The 11,273-nt window shown below is 39.5% G+C and overlaps 1 protein-coding gene across 1 annotated transcript in view; it reads right to left on the bottom strand.

Moving 5' to 3' along the window:
* Positions 1 to 5,450: 5,450 nt before the first annotated feature.
* The window catches only part of LOC112963975 (ralBP1-associated Eps domain-containing protein 2-like), a 60,026-nt gene continuing 54,203 nt past the window's right edge, over positions 5,451 to 11,273 (bottom strand). Inside the window, exons 8-10 of the mRNA XM_026061517.1 lie at positions 10,527 to 10,672; positions 8,329 to 8,434; positions 5,451 to 6,219 (exon numbers count right to left, since the gene is read on the bottom strand). Of these exons, the coding sequence (XP_025917302.1) occupies positions 6,151 to 6,219; positions 8,329 to 8,434; positions 10,527 to 10,672 (321 nt within the window). The 3' untranslated portion in view covers positions 5,451 to 6,150. The remainder of the gene's footprint in view (positions 6,220 to 8,328; positions 8,435 to 10,526; positions 10,673 to 11,273) is intronic.

Below are 11,273 nucleotides of genomic sequence, written 5' to 3'. Positions count from 1 at the left end.
CAGATCTGGCATTTATCACAGAGCACTACTGGGATAACACAGCTGGGACACAGATATTTTCACTGCAGAAATGTATCCAAAATGGAGTGTGCTGAGGGAATACTGGGGAGTTGAGAGTCTACTGCAATCTGATCTTAAATGCCCAAGGTCTTCCTCTCCAAAGGGCATTTGTTTGAGGGTATGCAGTGCCCATGAGGCTGGCAGGGGAGGCCAAACAGGAGGAGTGATGATGCAGAGACCACCAGGTGAAAGAGCTCTGGCCAAGCTACGGGCTGCAGATAGAAAGGGGGCTTTTTTGTTTGTTTTCCTTTATTCTGCTCGGCTGCAGAAGCCACGTGAGCATCCAGTCTCGGTAGGCACAGAGGCACCATCGATGGAGGGAGAACCTGTGGGATCAGCCCACCTGGTATGTTGAAAGGGGGCAAAACATTTCAAGGAAAATAAGAGGGAATGAGTGGAACTCTACCAGTAAAAACTGCTATATAAAAAGGAAGACTTGTAAAGTAGCTCTATCTTAAAACAGTGGAAGGATAAAAAGATATTTTGAAGCTTCTTAATTTATTTTCTGTCCCATTTCCACTAAGAACTATTTTTCTAGAGTGGGAAGGTGCATCTTTTATTCTTTAACAAAGATTATTGGAAACATGAATTTAAACATGGAGAGCCAATCTAGAATTGCATGAARGCACCCCAGAGTACCATATAATTGTAAAAATTAAGAATGGAAGAGTCATCTAAATCCATCCTGCTGCCAATGCAGAATAGCTCCCTACAGTATATTTACAAATTTTTAGAGCCTTGGCTTTGTGCCTCACGTGCACCAGAGACATACTTTTAGGCCAATAAAACATCCCTTGTCATGGCTTAATGCTGTAAGAATTAATTTATCACTAATTATTTCTTCTTTTAAAACCCTGCTCTTTGGATAGCGGTGACATAATTCTTAAAAATTGCAGTAGTTGAAGAGTAGAAGAAATACACTGTTCCCTCCAGCTCCCTGCACATAAAAGACAGATCTTCGAATATGCTTTACTTTTCCCAGTTTAATTTTAACTCTCGCAGTTGCCAGGCCATCCCGCACTCCTTAGGATCCAACAGATTCTTCTGGCAGCCTGAGTGAGAGAAAATGCCGTGATTATGAGGGGGTGCTGGTGGGGACTTTCTTGACTTCTCTCACTGCTCCTGTTTGGGCATCCCCGAACTACCCTCTAGAAGGACTATTCCTTCATGTTTATCCTGTTGAAGCTGAAAAAGGTGTAATCATGAAAGTTGGGATTGAATTCTGACAAAGGGAGGCCTGACAAAGTAAAGATGAAGTCTCAACTTAACTGAAATCTAAGAAGATAAGATTTCCCTTTAAATAAGTCTCTCTTAGTCACTCTTGCATACACACAATGTCAGTGTAAGTGATTTCATCTTTTATAGTTGAAGGTCAGCCTTTTCAACCCTGTATTTCTTGTGTAGCAAGTCACAGTTTCTGCTCTCCTATTAGATCTGTACAACTGGCATCCTAAATAAACCACAAAAGTAAGGCAATTTGAAGTTATTGGATACTTTTATTTTAATGTAGCACCCAGTTTCATATCACATACATGGACATTCTGCAGCTGTGAAAACAAATTGCTTAAATCTGGCTATCTACTTTATAAGTTAAAATTCAAATATTTAGTAGCCTCAGGGTATTTTTTTTTAGATTAACAAGGATAATGCTTGCAATACCATTTTTCATATAAAAAAATCAATATCAGAGTAAAACATAACACATGTTCATAGCACATTATCATGAAGATAACTGAACAAAGCTTCAAAATACGTAATTTTTTCTTAAGGGTACTACATCATTTGGGTTTTATTTCCCTCAAAAAGTATTTTTTCACTTTAGTCAAAAAATATGTGGCTTCATTAGGACCAGTTTTCCTTCTGACTTTCATAACACCATGTATTTTCTTGTCAAGGACTATGTGTGCTGAAGGCTAAAGGGCTGATGGTGGTGGAAAATTGACACACCTCATACTCTGGCTAGGAACTTTTACAGACGCTTTCTCCCAGTCTGGGAGCTCAGCTGGGAGAAAAGCAGCTCATACACCAGGGAAAGGTAATTTCCATATTATGTCAATCCTAAAAGCTTTCTGTGAAGAGTTCCAAGTCCCAGCCATCCCTTTGGGGTTGTTTTACAACACAAGCCATCCTCTCCCTGTGCTGGTTAGCCCTGATAGCATCACACTCTTAATATCTGGATGACAGTTGAACAAGTTCCTCTCCCTGATGTAGCAAAAGAATTCCCAGCAGCAAAACATAAAAATAGTTTGGAGATAATCTTTTTGAGTTAAAAGGATATTTGTCAACATACCATTAACAGGGCTGTACTCACCGATGACTGATATTTTTGCTATGTCAGCCACGTGAGAACTCTCTGAAAAGAGATGATAATATTTCCACTGCATCCTAGTATTAATTTAGTGATCAACATCCTTTTCCTAATTATTAAGGACTGCTGTTTGTAACAGGCAGTTTGTTTAAACCGATGCTTCTGAAATGGAAACTGTTCACCTTGCTTAATACTAGGTCATTATTTATATTTAAAGGCTCAAATAATGACAGCTTGATCTACAAAGGTAAAAATCACTACACTTAGTTGGACATTTTCCTTTTTTCACCTGTGAATTACCATGTATTGAAACAAATATTTCATAGAAAGGTACCAGGTGTAATAAACATGAATGAGTCCACAAAGAAATGCATGATCAAAAGAAAGACATATGAGCACACATTTACATATACCAACATACCCATACTGAAGAGGATCCTTATCTGGGATGTGTAAGAATATTTAATTGCCAAACTGGGATAGCCGTAGGAAAGTGAAGACTTAGGAAGAGGCAGCAAGCCATGGACACTGCCAGCCTACTGTCAGCACACCCTGTCGGGTGAGAGGAAGCCGTGTTTTAGCTCCTGTTCCCAGGCAGCCACCCTTGCTGTGAACCTCTGCTCTGCGTAAATACCTACAGAATCAGTGAATTGAAGAGAGTGAGCCCCGATGAGCAAAAAGGCGCTCTCGTCCCCAGTAGGGCTGCAAGCTGGGGCAGGCAGGTTCTTGTTCCTGTTCTAGGTCAGGCAGACCAAGGACTTGAAAGCTCATTGCTCTCCTGTAGCCCAAGAAAGTGTCTTAGTCATTAAAAAAAATTGGCAGTGAGATCTCCCATTTTGACCAGATGTTTTGTCTTGGATCTAGGAGTGTCTCCCACCCAAAATTTCATCAAGTAAATGTTTCTGTAAGAAGTGATGACTCCTCTGAACCTCCGTTTTTTCAATGGAAAAATATTTCCTGAGAAATTTGGTTGTACTGGACTTAGATGTGAATTTGGACCAGCCAGGGTATATTAATAGTAGCCATGAGCATGGCTGGGCTGAGCAACTGGCTGCCAGAAGCAGTGCCTGTAACTTCATTATGACTTCTCTCCCTCTCAAAATGATAACAACCTCCCAAAACAAGAGTCACTTTTTCATTTTACATGGAATACCATGATTGCTGAAGTACTGAGACCTACAGGAGAATAATTTCATGCATCCTATATGTAACACATTACCATTTCTCCTTGAATATTTTGCCTTCCTTTCTGTATAAAGCAGTATATCATCATCACAGCTGATACCACACCAAGCAGAATACAAGATCAGTTAATATTCCAGGCCTTGAAGCCGAGTGGAGCATTTGATTGCACCCCTAAAAATGTAACCTCAGTGATAGTTAAATTTTAAATTTATTAACTTCTGTGGTAGAGTAACAACTGAGTAAATACTGCATTGATGGTTATCCAGGTATCCTAATTTACAGTGAATGGAAAATAACTGTACTTTACAAGCGAGACATCCAGAAAAGCTATGTGAAATAGACTTTTCAATTCTTCCTTTGAACAGCATTTTTTTAATGACTAACCCAGGTAAAATAAATGGAGGAAGCTCCTATTGAACACAAGAAAATTGTCAACAGCCTTAAAAATGCAGCTTATACATTTCTTTGTAATCGTTGAAAAGCCTTCCTCCAAAATCGTAGATAAAAGAAAAACCAAAGGTGCCACATGATTATTTCTTATCAAATAGCTATTTTTTAACCAAATGACAGTGCGAGAACTAAAAAGCAAACAAAGAGCATTTAATTTCCTTAAAATCTCAGTAATCAGTGTTATGAACATAAAAAAATAAATGATGTTAACTTCTGAACACTACCACTAATAGCAAGAGGATGGCAGTTCTTTTGCAGCTCACAGGGAAAGTTTGCAATTCTAGTATTTTGTCACGGACCATGAATGACCACCTCCCTCAAGCCATTGAACAGTCACACAAGAAGACCCAAACCCAAAGAAATGGCTATTATTGTTGACACAGTGATATTTAGCTGAATTAAAAGCAGTATGTTACAAAAATAGACTTTCAGTAACAATTGTGCAAATGCTTGTTTTTTCCAGCTTTGAATTTCTGGATCTATATCACACATCCTTTCAGCAAAAGTAGTCTGTTTAGTCACCTCTTTAGACATTTATGTTGATGTCATTCTCATTTATCTCTGAGCAAAACTTTTGGCTGCTTGATATCCACTGCAACCATTGGTTATTTCAAACCTGTTCCTCCTTTCTCCCTGCCCCAGGGCCATCCTATAGCTATARGGAGAAAGCATCACCCTGGAAATGGAAGAAAAACGATGCACGTTTTTTGAAAGCCAGATGCATGCATTTAAATTAGGTCACTGAACAATAGGATATGAAACACATCCAGTGTCATGTTTAAGGTGGCTAACAGGCAGGTGACAACCCCTTGCAATGAAGCATGCATCATACCCATGAAGGGAGCAGGGCTGACATCATTATGTATGAAATTGTCTGATATGAGTATTGGCCCCAAAAAGCTAAACAACATTAGTTGGCTGGCTTCCATTGCTAGAACTGAGACCTAATCCAATGACCACTGCATCCATGGAAAAATTCCCATGGTTCAGTTGGCTCTTCATCAGACCAAGGTTAAGACTTAATCTTTGCTTCTTCATTTAGAAAATAGATGGGCATTAGCAGCTTCATCCTATCAGTAGCACCTCCAATGAGGTGCAAAGGAACCTTAATGATAGCTTGCTGTAGGAGGCAATGTCCATCACAGCATTTTATAACCTCATATATAGCACTTGTGCAATCTCATTTCTTTTGCAAATACAGTTCTTGTACRCATCCTCAGAACAATTCAGCAGCTATTAAGACAAGAAAGCAGACTAATACAAACGTACATAGAATAGCTTTTATAAAAGTGCTGAGCAGAATGCATTTTTAACCTCTTAGTATAACTACACTGTTGATTTAAAAACAAACAAGAAAGCAATAAACCAATGATCTCAAACATGCTAACAGTTTATAAGGACACTAGCAGTTGCAAGCAAGTGATCAAACGCTGGTGGTAGCAAACAGTTATAGTCCCAAAAACCAGATTTATTTTGTAATTTCCAAAATAATCAAATTTTAACACTTTTTACTGCTCTTTCATACAATTTGTTACTTATAAAATACAGTTCCTCTAACATTAAAATACATCCGTGATTGAATAATAAACAGTATTAAGAAAATAATTATCTGACATGTGGTTGTGGATAAAGACTCTGTATGTCCAGTAACTTTTATTCTTGGTTTTACTTTAAACCCATAGATACTCTGCCATGATATACTCCTACAGGAATAAGTAACATCCAGGAACTCATCTCAGAGAATGAGTTTTAAACAAGAATTCTGGAATTATGTACCTCTTAATAATTGCGGCAAGAGGTGCTCCAAGGATGTATATAAATCAGGAATTCTTTACATAAATAAAATACTCTTAGGCTATTCATTTCAGTGGTAAACTGCATTTACATGTTAGATTGGGAAGAGTGGGAAGAGGGTAAACCATCCTCCACTCAGAAATATCCTACAGTTTGATATTTATTTTCTGTACCTTCTTCATCTGCAAAGGCCAACATGCACAGTAGGGTGCAAAGGAGACCTGACAACCTATTCTTCCCCCCTATTCTGCCATCACCTCGGTGAAAACTTTACCCAGTTGTGCTGTGCTCCCTTTGTTGCAAGACTCTTGGCACAAGTGTTCTCTTACTGCCACTGAATAAAGCGCTGAAGGTCATAAGACTGTTACAGGACGTAGCTGCTCCAACTGTGTTTCCAAGGCAATTCGTTCCTTGTGAACTTCCTGGAGCATGGAGAGAGATGCACTATAACTTCTGTGACACTCACATGCACAACCCCGCATTAGTAAAAAGCTGTCTGGTAAACCACTAGCATTTACTAGAGACTCAAGGCTTCACTGTTTATGTAACACTCCTTGTAGCCTTAAAGCATCGTACAAATACCAGACAACTGCTCTTCACAACAGTCTACTGTCTCTTTTTTCATATTTGTGCAACATGGAGGTTAAACTGCTTGTACAGGTGATAACAGAGAGGAGTAGTGATCTACTGGCCAGCAGCATAGCTTAGAATGCAGTGAAGGGATTTTTACTCCAAAAAAACATGTTATTTTTGAAATCACATTACCTTCAAAACTGCTTTGCAAAAATTTTTGGTTCATAGAACCAAACTCTTTCATTTTGGAAACTACATGACTTAGCCTTGCTAAAATGAAATAGGATTTACAATCTACTTTGACAACTGCAGCAGTAAGAACCTCAGTCTCTGTCAGAAATTGCTACGGCTTTTGGGACCTGTGATCTCAGGAAAGCCTCTCTCCTAAACTCTAGGCTGCCCCTGTGCTGAGGGGCAGCCGGCTTTCACTGAACTCCTGTCAAAGGGCTCCCTGACCCACGTGGGGAACCGGACTGACCTGCGACTGCTAAAAGCACTAATATCCTCATCTGGGCAGGCTCAGAGCCCTACCCTGGGAGCCCAGGCACTGTCTGTGCCCTCAGAAGAGGAGGCAGGGCTCCACTGGAAAGCTCCCTGTGTTTCAGTGCAAGTTCACTGAGGGTGAGGTGTTCCCATAAAGTCTTCTGCTTTCCATAAGAACAGCAAGGCCCCATTCCACCAGAAAATTTCCAGCCAGCAATATGACTTGAAAGACAACTTCGTTTTTCTGCTCGTGTGTGAACTTGGGCAAATCTCTCAGTCTTTCTGTGCCTCCTTCGCCCTGCTGTAAAATACAGCTAACAACACTGGCCTATTTCATGATGGTTTGGGAGTGTAAGCACACTCAAGATAGTGTATGGAGGCAGATAAGACTACAGATAAACTGAGCAAAACAGAATGTGCTGTCATTAGAAGCTTTCATCCCCATGCTTATTCCAATCACTGTCCTACATTTTGCTATGATTTCAGTACAGAGCATCCACCCTGCATCACTCTGGGGAGATCCTTGGAAATCAATTCAGAAATTACATTAAAGCAAAGTTGAACATGGAATCAGACTTTCATCTTGACTGAAGAAAAAGTTTAACTGGGGGTATCAAGGATAGAGACTGGGATAGAAAATGAGGAATAATACAGAATAGAAATTTCTCAGGACACAGAGGGATATGCAGAAGAAAGCTAAGGGGAGGCCAACTCAGTGCAAACCACTGCAGGTTTAAGTAGGACAGGAGAATGCCAGTTCTGGTCACAGTGTCCCATTTCCAGGCCATTCAGTACTGAAAGTGTTCTGGACAGTTACACATTTAGCTCCCAATCCCCAGTAATAATGCGTGGTTAGTGACTGATGTCAGTAGTCCTAGAAAAAACCCTGTAACATGAGTTCACCTCTCTTTCCATACCAGTGTGTTCATAATATGCAAGGGAGAAAAAGCTGCAGGAGATAAAGAGCTAAGGTTTGCACTACCTTTGGTTTGGGACAACAGAAAAAAACAGCGCTCATATTTATAATAAAGTAGCCCCTTGAGAACACTTTAAAATACAAGCCAGCTGACAACATTAAAAATCAGTCTTAGATGTTCATGTAAAGCATGGTTTAGCCAGATCGTTGTTTACTGAATGCCTGACTCCTGGAATCAATGTCTATGTAGCAAAAGTGATCAGAAAAAATGAAAGCTATGCTTGAGTTGCTCATCTGACCTGGGTGATACCATCACATTACCTGAACTTTTCAGAAGCATAAACCTACCCTATCTGGCAAGAGAGCTGTATGCACACAGGCTATAGCTCTTCCTAGAAAGTCTCATTCTACCCACATGCAATGTTAGCTATTATCTTCTGGAGAGTAGGAAATAATGCAGTAGGTTTCATCTGAAAAATGAACAAGATTCTCTGCTAGAGGTGACACATAACTGATTGCCGGGAGCTTTGTCATTGTGATTTTTCAATGCATTCCTTACCTTCAGCTGCTGCTGGAGCTCGCTGTTCAACCTGGCTAGCACAGCATTGGCTTCTTTGTTTTTTCGTATGGCAGTCTGAATAGCCCTTTTCTGCTTGGAAGACTGTCTGCCAGACAGATAAATACAAAACATTTCAATTAGGAGCCTCAATAGCAGCTGATGCCAAAAGACCAACCATACATTTTGTGTCTCTATACACACTGGACTACACTTCAAGGACAAGGTACAAACTACAAATCTATGGAACAAAAATATAACACTGAAATCAGATGACTGAATCAGGTGCTTGAAAGTAAAATGGTCACACTTGTTAAGCTGAATGACAAAAACATTCTAGGCCATCTCAATTATTTTAAAATCACTGGAGTCTGGTTCAGCCTAAGAATAATCCTTGCATAGTACTTATTGCAGAATCTTTCCTTTAGCTCTTTTCAAACAGTAGAGTTTAATGATTCACGAGCGGTTAACAAAAAAATATAAAAATCATTTTATTTGGAAAGAAAGGACATGTGCATGAAAATACTGTCTTAGATTTTTCAGGGCACAGCTGATTCTGCTGCTTCTTCACGTGAAAAATTAATCTTTCTTTTTTTCAAAGCAGTCATTTCCACAAAATCATCTGATGTCACAAACAGAACAGGTAGATGATTTATGGACTTCCCTCACCTCTTCTGTTGCTTAAAGAAAGATTTTTTTCCTGTTATTATTACTCTATAGCCCATGGTAAGTGGTTTGGAGCAAATTACAGTTAAGCAGACAGGTAGAAAAAGAGACAGTTCAGTATATGAGGACCAACTTATTCTAAGAAACAGAGGTAACAACAAGAAAAAGGAAAGAAAACATAAAATACTGGCTGAATAAGCAAGCCCTCCTCTAAATAGATTATTTTAAAGTTTTACATGAGGCATCAACAACTTTTTAATGACAACATAGTCTAAAACAGATGCCCTACTTAAATAACTCCACAGTGGTACACAGTCCCCCTTAGCTCTTTCTCTAAACAGAGCCGATGGCAGTGATCTTTGCAACAGAACCTCCATTTCTTAGAATAAGCTGGTCTTTATGCTATTTTCTTCCAGCAAACTGCTATTTTTCTGCTTAACTATTTTGCTTCAAACCACTCTCCATAGGCTCCAGAGTAATAATGATGGGGGGGGAAAAAAAACCCACAGAGATATATCCCCACTGTCATTTAAACATTTTAGGAAAGATGTAGACAAGACAGGATTAAGTTGAGAAGTTAACAAACGCTGTTATCTTTCTTTGAACCACTATGGCATATGCACTCCCAAAGTACAAAATAGCACTCTAAGGGCATCCTAGGAGTCCTGTTATGTAGTCTAATCTCCAATTATGCAGCACAGATTCAGGCTACTGATAAAGTTTGCCAAGAATTGCTTGACTGATTTGGGCAGTGTGGTTTTGTTTCAGATTGAGCTAGATGTCTTTGAAAGGCTTTGAGTGAAGGCAAGCCATAATGTTTGCACACTGTTTCAGTTGCAGGAGACGTATAGGCCCTATAGGGCTTCAAGTGCCTTCACTTACCATGCCTCAGTAGCATAGCCCCTTCCACATGGCTATTAAATAAACATATGCTGAAATCCCTAGAAATTTTTGTTCGTRAAAGCTTCAACAGTTACATCTGTGAGAGCAAAATAACACGCACTGCATTTGGCAATTACTGGATCATCACATGAAGTCTATGGCTCAGCTCATACCAACAGCAAGCTCATTTCTAGCATTCCTTGCTATGGAGAAATATCACAAGGATATGACCAAACAATCTGGAGCATTTCATGACTACTTTTCCTGCACATTTAACTGATTATATCTGTCAAAATGAATGAGCAAAATTCCAAAAGACTTGTACAAGGTAAAAACATACACCCAAAGAGTTAAAAAGAGATCTTTGTTAGAGATGTTGGCTGAACAACAAGGCTTGATCTTCAGACATGTTTACTACACAGAGAGGTGGGACAAATCAGTACATTTTGAAGAGGCCATCAATCAAATATTACCAACTTACAGTCACTATAGACTTGGTCTGTATCTGAGTGGACAAATCTAGATCTGAGAGGCCTGCAACTCATGATGAATTTGCAAAACCAGAAGTATTAAGCACAAGAATTATGCAAAAAGCAACCCCAGTTACATCAGATCTCATGGTGCAGTTTGACATGCTTGGTATGGGTTTTTACTTTTGGACTGGGAGGTGAGGCTTAACTGCTGGCAAGGAAGAAGTCACATTTATGGTCGGAGAAAGCTCGGGGTTCTCCAGCGCCTGTGTCTCAGGCCGGAACTTCCTGCGGACAGGTTTGGAGGGCGGCTGAGCGAGAACAACCTCCTGTAAGGGACAAGCACAGCAAGGTTAAGTCAGGCCATAGGTGACCAGTCAATAAGCCGGGGAAGACACCAAAATTGCTGATGTCCAACCTAAGACTTCATAATTTAAAGAGGTACAGAGCTTAATTTAAATTTAGTGAAGGTGTCTTGGGTTTTGGACTTTATTCAAAGAAACAGCAACTCCTACAACCCCCTAACGAATGAAATTATTATACTAGTGTTTTGTCTTCATCTGGATTACAGACTCCTCAAAACTGGATTGTATAGCTCTACGTACTAACACATACACTAGTTCCCAGTTAGCTCAAAAGCATTTAAACCAAAATAAGATTTACTTTTAATTGAGTATGTTTGGTAAGAATCGATAATCAATCGCTTGCACCCCAATTCACTGCCTCGATGCCTCACCCTTTGGAATGGATTCTCTTCCTTCTCTTCCCCTACTTTCTTATATGAAGCAGCACTGAAACTAGCTTAGAAAGAAACATGCGTAAAATTATCCACCCAAAATTAACATGCTGAATGCGTAGATCATTTTTTTCTCTTGACAGCTTACATTGAAGAGATAGTCTGACTCATAGGTAAAACAAAAAGTCTYGGAT

The sequence above is a fragment of the Apteryx rowi genome, unplaced genomic scaffold (genome assembly GCF_003343035.1).
Source record: "Apteryx rowi isolate R43461 unplaced genomic scaffold, aptRow1 scaffold_181, whole genome shotgun sequence".
Taxonomy (NCBI): domain Eukaryota; kingdom Metazoa; phylum Chordata; class Aves; order Apterygiformes; family Apterygidae; genus Apteryx; species Apteryx rowi.
This window is presented reverse-complemented; position numbering and strand designations above follow the sequence as displayed.